Here is a 20,730-nt window from a genome sequence, read left to right as displayed (position 1 = left end):
TGGCTGATTTATTCACTAAAAAGTCTCACCACAAAAATTTGAGTGTGGTTCATATTGTACAAAACATTTTTCATAAAAGCACAGGGCATAGGACGGTTAGTTTGAATTCACATTATCTCATAATATTCAAGAATCCGCGAGATGTGACTCAAGTGCGTCATTTAGCGAAACAAATGTATCCACACAATCTAGGAATTATGCAGGAGGCTTTTCGTGATGCGACGTTACAATCATATGGTTACCTTTTCGTTGATTTGAAGCAAGAAACTCCCGATCACATGAGGCTAAGAACTAAGATTTTTCCCGGTGAAAGGCAGGTCGTCTACGTACCAAAAGTATAAATACTCGTAGTGTTTGAAAAAATCTATCATTTGTCAACATGTCTGTTAGATTGAGAAGAAACGCGTCGACTCTTCAAACTCTTGGCACCTGTAAACCTCCACTTAGAAAAGCTATAGTGAAGTCAGCGGGTCATGATTTGATTCATTGTTTATGTGAGTGTGCACTAAATATATTAAAAGGTCACGTCCCTTTGAAACCCCATCAAAAGCGAGTTTTATCGCGTCACAAACAGACCTTAAGAGCTTTGACAAAGAAAAACGTATCTGTTCAGAAAAAAAGAAAACTTATCCAAAAGGGTGGGTTTTTAGGCGCCCTTATCGCCCCACTTCTATCGGCAGTAATTCCTGCAATTAGTTCACTGTTTACAAGAAAATGATTCATGCAAGGAAAATGGTGTTGGTTGACCCAAGACACCTCAATGACCAAGAAAAACGATCAACAGAACGCCAACTTTCCAGTTTGGATAAAGAGATGAATGAAATTCTTGCCAGTGATTTGGCAGATGACGAAAAAGTAAAACTTTATCAACAAACTTTGCAACGCTATCTACAATTTCAAACTAAAAAAACCCAACCAATGCATATAAATATTGAACCACCCCTTGAAGAAAGAAACGATAAACAGCAAGTTTCACAAAACAAAGAACAAAGTGAACAGCGACTTTTGAAAAGTATTCCTATGAGATTTGCGAAAAAAGGTCAACTGTTGATAAACTTTATAAAAGATAACCCAAAGCTGAAATGGAATGATAAAGGCGAATTGATTGTTAATGAAACGCTTGTCCCCAACTCCAACATTGAAGACTTGGTCAATGATTCTTTGAGTGCAAGAAAAACCTTTCAACCAAAGGGCTGGAAAACGTTCATGAATGCGTTGAGAGAGTCTAACGTCCCTAGACATTTAATTGTAAACAAAGAGCGGTTAAAATACCTTGAAGCTCCATCTAACTTGCACGTCCCTTATTCAGTCTCTACACCAAAAAACAAGCGTCCCCCACCCCTGAAATCACGCAGTGAACCTAGTAAAACAAACTTCTGGGTGCCTTATTAGTCATGTCCTTTCAAAAAATTTATTACAACCCTAAAAAGGTTGGTAGTATTGGTGGTGTAAATGCTTTACAAAGAGCTTCTAAAAAATCCTCAAAGACAGTGAAGCAGTGGCTACAAAACCAACGTGCTTACACCCTTCACAAACCACTGAGAAAAACATTTCTTCGTAGACGTGTCATTGTTGGTGCCATAGACGATCAGTGGCAAGCTGATTTGATTGATTTGATTGGTTTGAAACGACACAACAGCAGTTACAGATTCTTGCTGACTTGCATTGATGTTTTATCAAAATACGCTTGGGTTGTCCCACTCAAACAAAAAACTGGAAAATGTCTTATTGATGCATTTCAATCAATTATTGAAAAGAGAAAACCACTACGTCTTCAAACAGACAAAGGGAGTGAATTCACGAATCGTTCTTTCCAGATGTTTTTAAAACGAAACAATATCTCTTTCTTTACCACACACAATGCCGAAACAAAGGCGAGCATAGTAGAAAGATTCAATCGAACTTTAAAAACCAAAATGTTTCGATACTTTACAGCTAAAAATACCCAGAGATACATTGACATTCTTCCTGACTTGGTTCATGTGTACAACCACAGTTACCATCGCTCAATCAAGAAAGCTCCAGTTGCGGTGACGTTACAAAATCAAGAAGAGATCTGGCAAACTTTATACGGAGAACCTCAAGTTTTAAAACAACCAAAACTTCATGTTGGTGATGTGGTCAGAATAAGCAAAGAAAAAAGGGTATTTGAGAAAGGCTACCTCCCCAATTGGACTGAGGAGTTGTTCACTGTTTCTAAAGTTCTGAAAGAATACCCACCTGTTTACAAAATTAAAGATTACAATGGTGACGAATTAGATGGTACGTTTTATGATGAAGAACTCCAAAAGATAATCAAAAAGGACGATCAGTACTTGGTAGAGAGTATTCTGGCAAAGCGCAAAAATAAAGTTCTTGTGAAGTGGTTAGGTTATCCACATTCTTTTAATAGTTGGATTGGAAGCAAAGAGTTACAGCGTTTCAAGAAGTAATGTTATATTCCCGATCAAGATATATCATTGATTCATTTCGTGTGTCATTGCTGTCGTGCAATCATGAATTCTATTCAAATAAAAACAATTTTAGAAAAAGATGTGTTTGCGAATGTGATTTTTAAAGGTGTGTTTGCAAGAGATGAATTGTTAAATTTAGATGCAGAACCTCCAGCTTTGATTGTATTTAATTTAGACCCACGAAGTTTACCAGGTTCACATTGGGTTGGCTTGTACATCAATTCGGAAAGGAAAGGTGTTTACTTTGATCCTATGGGAATAAGACCTTTGTTTCATGATATCTACAGGTTTATACAATTGCATTGTTCTGACATTCAGTTCAACGATCGCACAATACAAGATTTTAACTCCACAACATGTGGTCACCACGTCATTCTTTTTTGTCTTCTCTCCGCTAGAGGTCGATCCCTCCAAGAAACCCTTGAGATTTACTCTAATGATTTGAAAGAAAATGATGATTTAGTTCGAAACGTAATCCACCTATAAATACCACTCTTTAACACATACAACATTCATTTCAAAAATGGATACCGAGATTGGATCATCACCAGCACCTTCCATAGCAAGTAACAGTTCTATTCAACAAAAAGGTATCTGGAAACACTCTTTAGCATTTGTCTTTCAGGTTTTGTTGATTTACATCATCGTGTGTGCTTCAATTTATAACTTGAGCAATAACACACAACAGAAAGATTTGTGGATTTCTTTGCTTGGAACTTGCCTTGGATTTATTCTTCCAGCTCCGAAAATCAAACGTTGACATGTACTTGACCTTACCGTCAAACGCATCAATGGATATATTTCCAGACAATACATTAACAAATTTTAAAGTAAAGTTACCTCACAGAATGGAACTGTCGGGTGAATGGGAAGCTGGAATTGTTGAATTTCATTATCCAATTTCTTGGTATAACGTTCCTGATGGGGGTAAAAGAGACTTATACATACTGACCCATTACACAGATAAAGACGTTGACAATACCAACTCAGGTTCGTTCACCTTTAAGAATAGTTATGGATTCTTGAGTATCCCACCAGGTCATTACGACAAACCACGGGACTTTGTATCTGCTTTAAACAAACTCAACCACAACATCGCCCAAATGATTCCAGACGCTTTGGAAAGATACGGACTAGAGCCACCATTCTTTAAAGTTGATTTCAACCAACAGCTGCACAAATTAAACTTTGACATAAAACCACCGCTAGTTTTCGAAATTTCTGATGAAGTAAAAGATTTGTTTGGGTGTACTTCACGATATTTAAACGGAAAAATGTCTGCCCCAAACCAACTCAAAATCAAACAAATTTATCACACTTTGTATGTATACTCTGACATCATTGAAAATCATATCGTCGGAGACTCTTCAGTTCCTTTACTCTCAGCAGTAACAGTCAAAGGAAGAAAGTTTGACAATGTCTCACACACTTTCCAAAAGGTTCAATACCACCCCTTACGAGTCAATGCATTTGAAATGGTAGAGATCAGTATAAATACCGATACTGGACAGATAGTACCGTTTCAGTTTGGAAAGGTGTTGGTAACGCTTCATCTACGTCGACAAAGAAAATGGTAGCGTCAAACGCTTATGAACACTATTACGTCAATCAGGCTGGAAGTGGTTTGCCAGTTTTTCATGGAGCCCCTGTACAAGGCGGACATGGGTTAGGTGGTGTTCTTGCAGGGATTGGTCGAATGGTTTTGCCGTTAATTAAAACAGGAGCTAAAGCAATTGGAAAGCAAGCTTTACGGTCTGGTTCTGAGTTTGTCGGTGATGTCCTTAGCGGGCATAATGTTAAGCAAGCAGCTATTCGGCGATCAAAAGAAGCTGGGAAAAACCTCTTAGGGTCGGTATTACACCAAAAACCGAATAAAAACAGAAAGCGACCAAGACATCAAGTCATTTCAAAAAAATCAAAGCGCAGGAAGCAGTCAAAAGATATTTTCTCTTAATGGCGTTTCTCCACCCTCAATCTTGTGAATGTGTGAAAGGTCAGTTGGATTTGTTTTCTGTTCCGTTGACACAAACTTCAGTCGAATCAGGAAAATGGATTGAATTTAGACCACTCAACAATATATCAGAAGGTGGAGCAATAGAATTCAATGTGAGTTCATCACACTACCTTGATCTGACCAATTCTTACTTTGTAGTAAGTGCACAAATTGTGAAACAGAATGGGGAAAATCTAGGCCAAGACGATGTAGTTGCACCTACAAATCTGTGGATTCATTCTCTTTTCTCTCAAGTTGAGTTGACTCTCAATGACAAACTAATTTCTGCATCAAATGTCACTTACCCTTATCGAGCTTATTTGGAAACTCTTTTGTCCTTTGGACAAGACAGCAAAGACAGCCAGCTCACTGCATCAATGTGGCAAACTGACACCCCCTCACACATGGGTTCCCTTGCTGACAACAATACCGGATTTACAAAACGAAAACAACAAGCTCGTTTGAGTCGTGTAGTTCACATGGCTTCAAGACCACACTTGGATATATTCTCACAGAATAGATATTTGCTCAACGATGTCAAAATGCGCTTAAAATTCATTCGCTCTAAAGACGGATTCAATTTGATGGCTGCAAATAATTCAACTTTTAAAACCGTACTCAAGAACATCTCTCTGTTCATACGACAAGTTTCCATAAGTCCTTCGGTTTCTATTGCTCATACAAAAGCTTTACAAGTCGGAAATGCTAAATACCCCCTCCGTAGGGTTGCGGTAAAAAGCTTCACAGTGTCAAGAGGAAACATGTCTGCCAACCAAGAAAATCTTTTCAATGGACAACTCCCCAAACGGGTGGTGCTTGGATGTGTGACAAATACTGCATTCAATGGAACAAGAGCTGAAAATCCATTCAATTTTCAAAACTTTGGAATCAACTTTTTAGCTCTGTACAAAAACGGAGAACAGATCCCTTCAAAACCGTTGCAACCTAACTTTCCTTTAAACCAGTACGTTCGATCCTACATGTCCCTATTCACCGCCACAGGGAAGTTTTTAAAAGACCAAGGCAATGGGTTGAAATATGATGAATACCCAAATGGTTACACACTTTTCGCCTTTGATCTCAGTCCTGACCTAACTGATGATGGATCGTTGGATTTGGTAGAACAAGGAAATTTACGAATGGAGCTGCGTTTCAGTCAAGCTCTGGAGAACACAATCAACGTGATCGTTTATGGGGAGTTTGACAATATTATTCAGATTGACAAGAACCGCAATGTGATTTTTGACTACACTGTTTAATAAATGTTGTATTGAAATATTGCGCAATAAAAAAAGAGAGAAAAAGAAAAAAAAGTTTGATGCTATATAAACTAACATTGGTGAGAGAAAGGTACAACATTCAAGAATTTGAGGCAAGTCTAAACCAGCTTTTGTCAGAGAAGGTAGAGTAGTAAAGAAATTGGGGCAAGGTAAAATGAACTCTTATCAGACACGATTAAGAACATTTAGTGAGGCGTGGCCACACCAAGAAAATACTTTTTCCCCACCAGATATGTTTGCTGAAGCTGGGTTCTTTTACCTCACCAACTTAGATTGGGTAAAGTGTTTTTCATGTGGGGTGAAGTTGCAAGGATGGCATGAGAAAGATGATCCTTGGTTTGAACATGCAAAGTGGAGTCCTCTGTAAGTATATTCTGACATAAGAAAATTTTATAAAATTGTTTTCGATTGTTAATTGGTTATTCACATAGCTAAACCACGCTATTTTGACAGATGCGAATATTTGAGAGAAAAGAAAGGAACACGATTTATCGAAATTATCACAAGTCAGTTTTTAAACGGACGACATAGCAGTTTTACACGTGATGGAAGAGTGTTAATCAACAACCAACGCACAAGAACAGAACAGAGAAATATGTTTTTCTTCGGAGAAGAAGACACTTCTCGCCTACGAGATGAGCAACCCAGACCAGCTGGAGAAGTACTCATGCAAGGAATTCAACGACCTGAAACAGAACTAACAGATACTTACTCTTGTGTTGTTTGCTTAGAAAGCAGAACCAATACCATCATCTTACCTTGTGGGCACATGTGTTGTTGTCGGGATTGTGTGCAAAAATTAAATACATGTCCTTATTGTAGAAAAAAAATATTGAAAACTGTTATTGTTTATCGTGTCGAATAAAAGTTAAAAAAAAACAACCTCAGTCATGGGAATTGAACCCAGGTCACTGATCATTAGCAATGTAACATAAAAAAAAAATCACTCTTTACAGACCACAAACGAAAAAATATTTATTTGTTGCTTTTTATAAGTAAACCAAGACATAGAGTATGTTAGCTTGTAGTTTCTAGCTAAAGTTCGTACTTAGATTTAATACATAACCTATTAGCATCACTCGTTCGTACCGAACCCGTCCTAGGTCGGAGGGTTCGATACCAAGTTCGTTCATAGAGTTCTTACCGGTCGTTCTTACATATCATTACGTCATAACATTCGTTCTTACAAGTTCGTACCGACTAGGCTTAGTACCGGTGGCTACATCATAACATCCGTTCGTACCGGTGGCTACGTCATAACATCCGTTCTTACAAGTTCGTACCACAAAGTTCAGACCAAACAACCTTATCTTCGGTTCGTACCACAAAGGATGCGATCTAGGGTTCGTACCAAGCGAGGGGTCTTACCAGTTCGTACTAAGGGTTAGTACATTTACTTGCTCTACCATGCATCTACTACTACTGACGTTTAATCTAAATAACCAGACATTTTTCACAAAAACCTGTTGTGTTTACGCCGTAATAATATCTCATGTGATCGACATAGACGCACAATCTTGACATTAAATGAAAGCATACATCTTCAGCTACCCAAAGATGCAAAGCTTTGCAATAAAATTTTAACATTCAATGTACAATTAGCAACTTGCCAAACGGTATTTTTTCTAGTTTCTAAAAAAATTAAAAATTGGCAGAAAAGTATACTTCATTATAATCTTTACTACCCAAGCATGATACAATAATATGAAAATATATGTAGTTTAATCGAATGCCAAAACAATTCTGCACATGAGAAAAATTTTACTTCGTTTCTGCGCGCAATGCTTTAGGAGATACAGCAGAATGAATACGGACAGGTAAAGATTATGGATGGATCTGCCATCATTTACATTTTTTTGCTTGAAACACCTTTTAAAGTTGGACGTATGGATACGTCCTTGGTCATATGGCAAAAACCTCAAGACGTGTGTATACGTCCGTGGTCGCGAAAGAGTTGGGTTAATTGCAATGCGCCATTGTTTTCGATCATGAGCTGTACAATACTGCACTGCCATTATTTCATTTTGTCGATTAAAGATGTTTGTTGTCCAAATCATTCTTGGTCTGCCTTTGTTTCTTTTACCGTTTATCTTTCCTTTTGTTAATTATCTTTGTAAGGAATATTGACTTATTGTGTGTCCGAAGTAATTCAATCTTCTTTAACTATTTGAAGGAGAATTTTCTTTGAATTGAATTTGGATAATATTTCATCGTTAGTGATCTTTTGTTTCCATGAAATTTTTAACCTTCGCCGTATCGATGCCTTCCAGCTCTGGACATACAAGCGAACTTCGCTTGTATGTCCAGAGCTGGAAGGCATCGATACGTTTCTGTATTTTTTTTTGTGACACTGTTCAAGTTTCAGAATTGTGTAAAAGTTTTTTTTTTTTTGTATCCAGGCTTACTTCTAGAAGTTGAACATATAATTTCTTGTCAAAGACACATGCTCTTGAGTAGTGTCGAGAGCCTTTACGAACCAGGACTTTCACCACTAAAAAACCGCATAAAAGGGTTGCCCAGATGTAGCATTTTAATATCCTTTAAGGAATTGCTTAATTTTAATTTTGATTGATAAAATCATTTTTCACTTTCCCAAATGCAGTTTTTGCAATTTTTATTTAGGCCTACCTTAGAATTTCATGGGCACATCTTTCATCTTCAGTTCTTGAATGTTTACGATAGGAAACGTTTTAAATTTTGCAAATTTTTATTATCAATTAGGCTATAATTTGGAGTAGACCTACTGGACTGTCTGGTGATTTTGATATTCTTCTTCTTCAATTGCCTTGCCTGAATCAGGCATCGACGGCCTCAGATGAATAATTAGACCAAATGTTCCTATTATATGTTGCATGGATGATTGTTTCTGTTTTGTCGTTAAATTGTTCCAGATGTGTTTGTCTTTGTCTGCCAGGTGCCCGCTTGCCAAAAATTTTACCAGTTAAAGAGAGATGCTCCAGTTTTTGCTTTCTTACTACATGGCCGAGAAATTTATATTGTCTGGTTTTCATACTTTTTAACAGAGTTCTGGTTTGGTTCACTTGGTGTAGAATTTCTTTATTTGTTTTCTTTGCCAGCCATGAAATGCGTTGCATTCTACGGAAGCACCACATTTCAAAAGCATTAATCTTTTCTGCCATTTTTGTTGAAATATTCCAGGTTTCAGAGTTGTAATGAAAAACAGGATAAATATAGCATTTTAAAACTCTAGATCTTGTTTTGAAAGAGATATTTTTATTGCAAAGAATTGGTTTCATTTGTTGGAAGCTTGCTTTTGCTTGGGCTGTTCTTATGTTGAGCTCTGTTTCGTCTCTTGCATCCCAATTCACCATAGTACCGAGGTATTTGAATTTTGGACCTGTTTAGGAATTGTTCCATTAACTGATGAATTACAAATAGGAGTTTCGGCTGCTTTTTTCTTTGTTGTGACCATTGTTTCTGTTTTCTTTTTATTTAATTCCATGCCAAATATCTTGCTTTTCGTACACACAATATCTAATATGTTCTGCAGTTTTACGTCCGAGTCGGCTATCAAAACGGTGTCGTCAGCATATCGTATGTGGTTAATGTTGTTTCCTCCAATACTAATACCTCTTTCATCTTCAATATGTCTTAAAATTATTTCGCTGTATAATGAGAAAAGGTCAGGTGATAGCACACAACCTTGTCTTACTCCTTTCTGAATGGGCGTGTAGTCACTGCAGTCATCATTAATCTTGATATAGCAGCTGATTGTTCGTAATATAAATTTTGAATGATTCTTAGATCTTTGTCGTCAGTTCCAATTCTGTCGAGCATGCATAACATTTCATTGTGTTGAACTCTATCAAAAGCTTTTTTATAGTCGATGAAGCACAAGTACAGGTCTTTTTGCATTTCGATTGATCTTTGAGCGAGGTTTTTCAGAATGAAGACCGCACTCCTTGTTCCTTTATCAGGCATAAACCCATATTGGCATTCGTTTATTTCTGGGTGTAATTTGTTTCTAACTCTGATCATGATGACTCTCAGCAGTAGTTTAATAATATGGGACATCAGACTAATTGTGCGATGTTCTTCGCATTCTCTTGTGCCTGGTTTCTTCGGGATTGTAATGAAAATAGATTTTGTCATATCAGTTGGAATTTCACCGGTGTCATATATTTTGTTGAAGAGTGCGTGGAGTACGTCAATGCCAATGTCATCTAGTGCTTTTATCATTTCGGTGCTTATTTCATCTGGGCCTAATGATTTGTTTGTTTTTGTTTTACTATTTTGATATTATCAATCATTTAGTCTTTTTAGCATTAAATTTTGTATTAAGATCCATAGCATGAATAAGCTGAATCCGTATATGGGATGTTGCTCTATTTCGGTCCCACAAACCTAAGTTGGTTTTGACAGACTTGCCTTCGCTGAGCAACCCAACATCGGGAGCTTTGAAAAATAGCTCATTATGTTTAAGCTGCCAACGTTCATTCCTTTCATATTTTATTATTGCGTTGAAAAATCTTTTCTGAATATACCGTAACTTAAAAAGACAGAATCTTTGACGTAATCCACGCTGGGTGTTAATTCCACCAGATAAATATTTTTCCATGTGAATTGGCCTTGATATGGGTCTGTAAATTAATGGCGCCAAGACAGCTATGATGACAGTGCATGGAAGGGAAGAGGTAAAAACTGATGGCCAGGAAAACAAAAAGATGGAAAAAATTGGATACTTGGGATCATAGCTTATATCACATAGCATATGGGATCATAGCCATAGTAGACATGGTGACGAAAAAGAAGACATGGTTACCTAAATAAATTGGTTACTGAATTGAGTTTTTCATGACTTCGATGCTTAAGCAATGGAATGACAATTTGACAACTAGAATTATCTGGTTGTCCAATGTTGAGACAGAGTATTGCGCTCTACGGATGCAAAACGTGGACATTAAGAAAATCAAAGGAGAATACAATCAGTGCTTCTGAAATGCGGTTATTGAAACGAGGGTTGATGGTGAGTTGGACTGCAGACGCACGAATGATTGGGTGAGAAACATTATTGGAATCCGGGAAAGTGAAGGTATGCTGACAAACGTCATAGAGAGGAAGCTTCGTAAATATGGTCATTGGAAAAAAGGGGAGATAGTGTGGTTTTGGCTGCTATCGAAGTAAAGATGTGTGGAAAAGGTAAACCTGGCAGAAGAACAGAATGACTGGACAATGTTCTCGATTGGTGAGGTGGACTCGATTGGACAAGAAAAGCTGCTCTAGAGAGAAATATCTACGGCCCTCCGTAGAGCTACTGCCTATACTGAACTGAATTGCGAATAAACACTTTTTGATTCCAGCGTTCAAAAGTTTACATCTTGCCTGTAAAAAAATAAGCCAATATGTAATTGTGCACTTCAACTAAACTTCCGCCTCGATGGCTCAATTGGTTAGCGCGTGACGTAGTGGACGAAGAAGTCTAAAGATCAAGCGACGCTGGTTCGACTCTCGAAGTGTGCATTTGAGCAACGCATTCTCAGGACAACTCTTCGTGCAGCGTCATCTGGTACATGGAATAATTCCCCTCTAACAAGACTTCAACAATCGGAAACTTCACTCTGTCAATCTCGGTGACCGGCACTGTGTCAAGAGCCTCTACAAGCATACGAAACTACCAGGATTAAGCTCTCAAAAGAAACTTTCCCAGTCCGAGGATAAAGATTCAACCAACCAGTAAATCAATCAGTGATCGCCCAACCGCCAACATTGAAAATATCAACTGGCCCACCGCCGGTGGGCCAGTTGCCAACGGTCAAGTCTCTGAATTCCCTGTGGACTAATCTGCTTCTGGTTGATTGGTTTTCGGTATTTATTCAACCATGATTCAACTTTGCAAAACATGCGTCAATCAAGTTTTTTTTAAAGTTTTTGACAAAATTGACAGAGGAGCTTTAAACCGCTTTAACTTTTCCGGTTTGAGTTTGTTAATTATGTTTCTTTGAACTTTCTAACTAATGTTGATAAGTTGTGACTGATGACCTTTTTATACAAAATGAAGACGACTGGTTTAATGCAGAAATTATGAATCAGTACCGGTATTGATAGTTGGAATCTTCATTTTCGAATGGAGAAAACTTAGAACTTTCAAAGTATCATCCTGGCAGTTTGCAGAGGCTTTCAACCACTGGTCATCGAGTTTGACAGGGTAAAGTTTCCGATTGTTGAAGTGTTTTTAAATTATTTCATCCACTGAGTGCCACTAAGCAGAGAGCTGTTCTTGGTATGCGTTGCTCAAGCCGCCAAGCGCATACTTCGAGAGTAGAACCAGTGCCGCTTGATCTTGAAGTTCTTATCGCCAAGCGCTCAACCAACCGAGTTATCGGGGAGAATGAGATCTTTGAATTATGCAGATGATTAATTTTCATTTGTAACTTTCTTTAAATCATAAGATTCATAACAAACTGATTGTTGAACTGTTTTAGGATGAGGTTTCTCTTGAAGACTCGCATGGCTACGTTATTATGAATAAAAATCCTCCTACTCCAACGGAACCTCACAGACTACCCTCCTCATCATCTCAACCGTCATCTCCTCCCTGCCGGGACAATGATGAATCACCCGTCTACCTCTCACCGCTTGAACCATCCCCACATCACCAATATGAGACAACAATTCCTGAAGGTGTCGTTAATTCCAATAACAAAAAGTTACTTTCACCTCCTCCTCTGAAGCCGAAACCGCAGCGCATGCGACTTGAAAGCGGCTCCTAGTGGACGGGATACTTATTTTAACAGCTCATCGTATTATTTTATTATTAATAAAAGTTTCTTGCAACGTCTGGTCGTTGGTAATTTGGTAAACTGTAAGTAGGTTAAGTAAGTCCGCCCCGATAGCTCAGTTAGTGAGCGCGTGACTTCGTGAACGTTAGAACGTGTTATGTTTGAACTTCTGCTCCTGTTTATTTTAAATGTTTTATAAAATTCAACAACCTACAAATGTCACGAGTCGTCAACAGCACATGATCTATTGACCTTCCACAAACGCGACCACGTCTGAGTGAGTCTTCGGGGGGTTCTGGATGATGATGGTTTCAACCCCGGTTTCAACCCTTCAATGGTTTGTTTGTCAGGAACAATATTGTAGCCTACATGTTTGAAATATGCAAGTTCTAACTGCAAAAGCTGGACAAGTTTATGGGGCTCGCTTATGGATCCTTGAAAAATTGGATCAATATTTTGCAAAAACCGATGCAGTTTTTAACGAAATCGTTTTGTAGAATAAAGTTTTACTTTAATTTGTAAATAGCAGAGTTGACGACAATTATGACGCAATAAGACTTGATCGCTACAACTTTGTGCGCGTATTTGGCGGAAACACACAAACTTAAGGAAGTGAGACAATTCGTCACGTGATGCTTCGGAGCCACGTAAAAAATTCATGCTCCAGAAATTCCCGACGGGATCTTTTCTCGGGAGCAACTCTTCGGCATGGAATGATCTTTTAGAGCTCGCTTCCCTGGCAACTAAAGCTCCATAGCAACAATCAACGAAATATTGACGAAAACAATGCACATACAATACAAGAAAATATAAACAATAAATACCAAACATAAATCAAACCGTTTGAAATGAAACATGAATAAAACCTTGTTCACTAAACTTCAAATTCAAGTTGTTTTTGTTTAATTTATGTGTTTGTAGCCGAACAATGTTAAATCCTGCGTTGCTGCGCGATCAGCTTCGTTTGTGACGCAAAAACTTAAACTCTCCACCAAAGCTCAGAAATGGAGACAATTGAAGAACTAATGCACATGACGATCAGACTTTCTGAAAGCTAATATGTTATTGATATGTTTAGCAGAGCCCCAAAGCTGCACACCCAGTTGTGAATCATGAAAGTAGTTATGAGTTGATATTTGCGATCAGACATCCAACTACCACAGGTCTTGAACAGTAGCCTTAAAGTTAGTGGAGTAAATAGGCGAATTCCTTTACAATTGGTGGAGAATTAAAGCAACTCGTCTTTCACTCAGCGAGAGGTTTTCAGGCAGGAAAACTGATGAAAACATTTAAAATTTAAACAGAACTCGATATGACCTACTGTCATATCGCGCGCACAATACAAGCGGACGTAGTCTCAACGCAGCCTTGCTTCTGCCTGTCCTGACCAGTGGCGTGACCATTTTTTGAGTGCTCACTTTTTTCAGCAAATTTTAGTCCACTTTAAAAAGCCTTGGGTGCGTTTTAACTGAGTCAGCTTCACTGCTTTTTTGTTTTGTTTTTAAACACAAGTAAACTATATGCTCAATGTTTACGCTTCGTCACTGGTGTTGAGCGCAGAAACAAGGCCATGCAAGAATAACCATAGCTGCCACAAAGATAATAATATCACTACACCACTACTGCATAGCGATACTATGAATACACTACGTACAGGTCATCGTCAACAATGGGTAAGTATTAAAAAAGTAGGTATATGTATAATTTCAAATAAAAAGTGCCCTACAAATGGCTTCAAAATCTTCCACATGAACGATTGCGCTAAGCGAGCACAGCGACAACAACAATCAGAAGGCGAACTACGCGAGTTCAAGGCAACAAGGAACATCCTGGAACAGCTAGTGCTTTCAAGCAACTGTCCAGACAGAAAATCAATTTTTTTACATTGATTCAGCGTCTGCAGACGTTGAATGCAAAAAACGACTGATTAGCTGTCTGGTCATGTAGAATACAATGCGCATTTCTGAGCAGAACGCATCTCCACTAGGTGGAGTGTTGAAGACAAATTTTGAAGAAATAGGTTGAAGATTTCGACGCAATCACTGTGGGTCTATACAACGTTGCATAACGTTAATCTTTCATAAAGCTGCGCAATTCAGTTCAAATATGATTACTCACAACTCGAACGGCATCAAATTAAAAGCATTTGATGTTGAATTAACGCGACAAGCTCACAAGATGATTTCATTCTTGGTGCTGTGTTTGATCTCCTTATCCGGGAGGAGGATGCTGTTCAAGATGATGATCTCCGAGGATACTCTCACCCCGCGCCCTGAGATGAAGAGGAAAGTTGTAACAGTCTTAAGTGCAAAGGGATGCATCTTAAACGTGATTAATCGTTCATGCATATACACTTTTTATACAGTTACCAAAGTTACCAGTTAGACCAAGACATTTCAGTTCAAAGATCGCTCTACCATCAACCAATCAGCAACGAGATAAACCTCACACCAACCAATCAGCAGCGAGATAACCATTCTCACCTAGCACCGTGATCGATGGAATGAGCCGACCTTTGTTATCAAACAAACACCCACTGACGATCTTGGCAAATGGGGCGTTGGGGTCTGGCTGCTGGGCCGTGCCTTCCACTCGTGACCACTCTCCAACCACGGACTTCCATCCGATGATCGAATTGCGGATGCAGCAGCGATCCTGGAATCATCCAAGAAAATATTTTGAGAGGATCATCGTCATTCACACCAACTTTTCAGAAATTATTTTTTTCTTCCAAAACAAAGTTTGCTTATTTCTCTTGTAGTACTCCTGGATGCAGTGTCATCATTTTTACAACAGATACTTCATTAATTTTTGCCTCTTGTGAGACAGGAAAATCATAAAAAATATTCACTTTCTTGTCAGGGACAGGGATTGTAAAAAAAACTAGGCAGTTAAGAGATAATGATCAATGTCATTTTTCACCAAGATTGTGTTTCTTTCTGGACATGTAGCAAGAATGACAGACAACAGATGGGACGAAACAACCACAGAATGGACACCAAGAGATGCGAAAAGAACTAGAGACCAATAAGAAGATGGCGACATGACATTGAAGAAAATATTGGCATCACCTGGATATTGTGGATAAGATCAGCGAAAGACAGAATGGTGTGGAAAACGTATGTGGAGGCCATCTGTCAGCAGTGGCATGACCGAATAATGGTTCACGTGACGCAGTTTATAATTCAACTGACGCAGCTTCGTTTGTTACGTTGGCAATCCAAAAACGTGACATGTCTCACCTTCAGCTCGGCACCTGGCAACACTATGGAGTTGCACACACGTACCCCAGCCCCAATCACTACCCCGTCGCCAATTGTGACGTTCGGACCGAGGACAGCAGACGAATGGACGGTGGCCGACTCGTGGATGAAAACGTCACCTGAACGAAGCGGGCATTGTTACGTCATCACAGATCATGTGTGACGGATTCACCAATCACGACAGCAGCATAAGCAAGGTAACGAAACGACAGCTTCATGAACGAGAGACATCACATCAAGCCCAGCGCATGCAGCCTACATAGCGATAATTCGCAGTGCAGAGACCACTCAACAATCCCATTGCCTTAGTTAAGAGCGTAAAATCTTTTCGTTTCATGTTTTCACGACAATTCCGTCCAAAGTACGTACATCAGCAGCGCTTGTTATCTCTGAGTTATAGCAGACGAGATAGAACTTGGTTCACTCCTTGTATTGACTCACCAATAACTTTGGGCCCTCCATTCCTGGCGTTGGTGGCGAGTCTATCGGGGTGGGTGGTGTGATACTGAGACAGGTAGAGCTTGTTGGCGTGGATGGCTGAACTGGGGGATGAAGAAGTATGACGTCATCATGATGAAACGTTGATGCGCAGAGAATACCGAGTCAAGCAATGTTTTTAAATGGTTTGTCTTTACACAACTGAAGAAGTAGCGGTAAAGCCACAACATACGATATACTTACACAACAATCAACAAGGCGGGGGGGGGGGTAGCCTTCGCAACATTTGAAAGGTTAATTATTTGGCTGTGATTTGAATGAAAACCATTTCACGAAACCATGACGTGACTAGGTATAGTGACGTATGCATTACAATAGAAATCAAAGAAATTAATTTCAAACAAGTGGGGTCAAGTTAAATAAATATATAGAAACGTTTTAAAACACGTCACATATAAACTGCTAGTGAAGTGACATTCTAGCGCAGTTATGACGACACAAGATGACAAACTCTTACGCGGCGGACTTGATCTGTCCCCACGGCTTGTTCGTTTTGTATACGAACATCTTCCCAGAAGTAACAAACGGCTTTAGTATGTCCTGCTCCAGTGATATCTTCCCAGCGTTAGATGACTTGTCCCTGAAAGGACAACATGGAGCTGTGAGAAGCCGGTTGGTTGCCTTCTTACGTAGGAGGTGGTAGCAGTTACGTTATGTCATCAAGGCACTGCATCCATTGGACTGTGTTGCTACCAAGCGCTGTGAGATTGGCATTTCCATTTCGAGGTCCGTAAACGGGGCAGCGATGAATGATGTGTTGTGCGATATGAGATGGCGATAAGTCGTCTGTTCAATTGTTCATTACCTTGAGTGACGCCATAGCCATATTGCACGTGTAAAAAGTTACAACTTTCCTTTCCAGTTAGATAGCGCAGCCTTCTGACAGATAATTCAAAGGTTATTGGTTCGAATCCATCAGCATCACGGCTATGTCTCGAGATGTTAGAAGGTTGGAACAAAAATTGGTTTTGTTTATTTTCAAACCTTCGTCATCAGGATAGGAATTGAATCAATAAAATTGTTGTTTAACCTCAACCGACCAAACTGCAACGTACAAGAGATCACAAAAGCATTTATCTAGCGCAATTGACACGACAATATGACACGCAATTGATATGTCGTTTATAGTGACTTGCATAACGGAAAGTTGTCATTGTGGGTTTTGTAGAAAAAATGCATTAAATATTTGATGTCTACTCCGGGTCAAAGTCAAGAAAACAAGCAATTTTGAAATTCTACATTTGCATTTACTAAAACAGTGGTGCCAAGACATACCCGTCATTTAAGTCATATTGTTGCCGGTAGACCTCGGACAAGCCTATCAGTACATCAGGGGAGAACACGTAGACCCCGCAGTTTATTAAGGAACTGACAAACGTCTCCGGCTTCTCTACGTAGTGCGTCGCCTCGTGAGTGTCAGGGTCTTCAACGACGCATCCGTAGCTGAGCGACTCTTGATGGGTGGCCTGGAGATGAAGGTGACATCATTGTTACAAGGCCATTGGTCACGTGGCTGAGTGGTACGAGCATCGGCATCACGATCGGGAGGACTTCGGTTCGACACCCATCAAGGGCATGCATCTAAGTTTTTGGCAAGACATCTAATGATACACTTGAAACCGAAAGCGGACACAGAAATTGACTTGTTTGGTTTCTCGTCCACTTAACCAAAAATGTGAACACAAAAATTTGTAAGTCAATACGATTGATAAAACTACATTACATATGGTAGCAACATGGAACTCTAGATAGCAGATGTGGACCGTTCTGGCTACTTTGTTGGCTTGAAAGACACAATATGAAACCTGTAAACAAGTCTTAAAAACAGTGATACAAACGTCTGATTGAGAATATCTTTTACGTGCACATTTGTTTTCAATGATGCCTAGTTTTTCAAATGTCAATTATGCTGCAACAATCATCTCAACAAACAATCATCTGAATCAACATAAATCAAACAAAATACATGGATCTTACCTCTTGTAATATTTAATATCTTTTCAGGAATTATCGATTCATTACTTTTTTGCATGTTTTTGCAGACCTTCTGATGATCCGTTAGGTGAAACAATTTGTAAAGGCTTCAGATAGTAATAACTATATTTGATTGGATCTTACCTCAGTCACAACTATGGTCAATCCGTTGCTTGGTGTGACTTCTTGGTGGAAAGTGACGATGCTTTGCAAGTCAAACTCGCAGCAAACATCGGAATTGAAGACGAACACAGCAGTGGGGTCGCCAGCAAGTATCATGTGTTTGTACAGATGCAACCCCCCGGCAGTGCCGAGAGCACTTGGTTCAGGAATGTATCTAAGTTAATGTTGATGTTAGATAGTGAGATAAAACCAAGTAAGCTATAAGTTTACAAACCACACTTAACAAGTCACATGAGTTGTTTTCATCGTTTACAAACATTAGTTTACAAACCACACTTGAAATTTGACAACACCCTTGTAGTTGAGAAAAATCTAGTAACACTGTTTGGCCAATTTTTTAAAATATTGCGTGTTTTATTTTTTCTTGCCTTCAATTGCACTGCAGTATATAACCTGGTGAAATTTTATTTTGTATGTTATTCGCTCTGAGGATGCGCATTGTCATGGCGCGCAAAACGTCAGTAAAGCAATAAACCATCTTGCTTGTTGTTAATTTTACTTTCAATTTCATCAGATGAACGTAGCAACTAGTGCTAGAAACGAGACTGTTAAAGTCAAATTCAAGAAAAATGCATAAAAAACTATTTCGTTACTACTGTTAGCTAATGAACATCGTATAAACTTGCATAAGATACCTTCTACATTTTCAGATCATCAACAACAGCAGAAACGCTTCAAGACTTCAAGAATTAACAAAACTTGATATGCACAAAGTGAACTTTTTAGGTTCTTCCGGATTACAGAAGTGAAATTTATTAGAAATGGCACAATAAAATATCAATTTCACATGTAAATCAAAATTAGTTTCTTCAAAAATTTAGGAAATCATTCATTTTCTGCTCCACCACACAATTCAAGACTTACTGAATGTTTCGATTGTATTTTTTCTTTGCATTTTGGATAAATTGACTGAAATCGTCAGTTGATTGGTAGAATCCAATCAAAAAAATCTCGCAAATCTCTGGAACCTTTGAAATAATTTAAACAAAACTTTAGGAAACAGTTTAAGGATTTACATGAATGGAACCAACATTGTATAGATTGTTGTTTTGGGTAGCAGCTGACTTTGGTGACCTTTTGGTCTTTCGCTGCCATCCTTGTTGTGCTAATTATTTATGTTTTGTATAATAAACTTTTGTTTATTTATCAGAAGAAAAATAAATAAGCTGAACTTGTAAGTTCTAACGAGGCTTAGCACAAAAGTGCACATTTGAAACAAACAACAAACAGAAAGTATAAGAATTCAAATTCTTTGAATTCTTTCATTCTCTGCACATGAGTATTTTCTACAATGCAATTTTAGCTGTTTGTAAGAAGTTAGTCCCACCTTGGAACAAGCCTCGATGTGGTGTTCAACCATTGGGAATCCAGCAACTGGAAACAGTGGCTTGGGAACATCAAGTGAGAGCGGTCGAAACCTTGTACCTGGGGAAGATCACATTTACTGGTCAATACATACTTATTTATTGTTCAAGTGAAGATTTAAAATCAGTACGTTGCATGAAGAAAACACCATGACTGTTGGCATGAATAGATGCTGCCAAGAAACACTGTCCAATATTAAGATATAAATTTTGTAATAGCAGAACAAAGTACAGAATGACCTGGTTGAATCAGTGCTACCATATTAGAAATGACTGTGTCTGTGTGGACTAAAAGTTCCCTTTCGGTGTTGCTTGTACATATTTCGAGAAATTGTAAGGTTCAGTTCTTTAAACGTACTAGTGAATGTGCATTAGCTGTTGTCTTGCGAGTCATTCTAGCAATCTATTTTAAAGTTAAAAATTTAAAGAGTGTTTGTGTCATTTCACAAATGTCAGCGTCAGATCGTAGATCAGGATATCCCAATCATTTTCAGGCCACTGTTATTGAAACTTCAGTTTTGGACACTCTATTTAACTACTGCACAATGTACAGAACCCGTACTGAAATATTTACCTTTTTCCGGTCCGCCAACAAGGATTACAGCTTTCCACATATTTGATGACGATTTCATAATAAAAACCCTTAGTCAATAGCCAGCGATGCAAAATTTACTGCCAAATAAATTTATAATTTAATCTTTCCATTATCGTACTTCATAACCATTTCAATATCACTCAAACCAATATTAACGTAGTAATAACATGCAATCAATCTAGGCTATACATTTCGAAAATGTGAATATCTTCAAGTCTGTAATATCATGAAAAACAAATTCGCATTTGTAATTACCGTCATGCAACGATGAGTGCTGATAGAATGATACCGGGTATCGTAACTAAGGTTGAATTTCTGCATCAAGCATTGCTCAATAATTTGCTGCCTCAAAAGCTCAAAAGAATTAACTAAACATTCTAATAAAGG

At 38.5% G+C, this 20,730-nt stretch overlaps 2 protein-coding genes across 2 annotated transcripts in view; one reads left to right on the top strand and one right to left on the bottom strand.

The window, feature by feature from the left end:
* LOC145782746 (uncharacterized) overlaps positions 1 to 12,525 on the top strand; it is a 22,978-nt gene extending 10,453 nt beyond the window's left edge. The window contains exon 2 of the mRNA XM_082594505.1: positions 12,170 to 12,525. Within this exon, the coding sequence (XP_082450631.1) occupies positions 12,170 to 12,457 (288 nt within the window). The 3' untranslated portion in view covers positions 12,458 to 12,525. The remainder of the gene's footprint in view (positions 1 to 12,169) is intronic.
* Positions 12,492 to 20,730, bottom strand: LOC145782733 (mannose-1-phosphate guanyltransferase alpha-A-like). The gene is made up of 11 exons (XM_082594488.1): positions 20,599 to 20,730; positions 20,323 to 20,420; positions 19,712 to 19,809; positions 19,249 to 19,352; positions 18,346 to 18,538; positions 17,503 to 17,693; positions 16,685 to 16,807; positions 16,171 to 16,271; positions 15,709 to 15,848; positions 14,950 to 15,121; positions 12,492 to 14,738 (listed from the first exon to the last, which is right to left on the bottom strand). Exons 2-11 carry the CDS (start codon positions 20,378 to 20,380, stop codon positions 14,638 to 14,640), a joined length of 1,281 nt encoding a protein of 426 aa, XP_082450614.1. The 5' UTR covers positions 20,381 to 20,420; positions 20,599 to 20,730; the 3' UTR covers positions 12,492 to 14,637.

Source organism: Aplidium turbinatum, chromosome 14, assembly GCF_918807975.1.
Source record: "Aplidium turbinatum chromosome 14, kaAplTurb1.1, whole genome shotgun sequence".
In the NCBI taxonomy this organism is placed as follows: domain Eukaryota; kingdom Metazoa; phylum Chordata; class Ascidiacea; order Aplousobranchia; family Polyclinidae; genus Aplidium; species Aplidium turbinatum.
The sequence above is the reverse complement of the archived record's forward strand: the minus strand, read 5'-3'. Positions and strand labels throughout refer to the sequence as shown.

Excerpts from the sequence above, each read along its gene's own strand:
- LOC145782733 (XM_082594488.1), bottom strand. The coding sequence starts at position 20,380 with ATGAAATCGTCATCAAATATGTGGAAAGCTGTAATCCTTGTTGGCGGA. Across the intron at positions 18,539-19,248 it reads AAATACAATCGAAACATTCA|ATACATTCCTGAACCAAGTG; the intron begins GTAAGTCTTGAA and ends ACATTAACTTAG. Across the intron at positions 15,849-16,170 it reads TGGAGGGCCCAAAGTTATTG|GTGACGTTTTCATCCACGAG; the intron begins GTGAGTCAATAC and ends CGCTTCGTTCAG.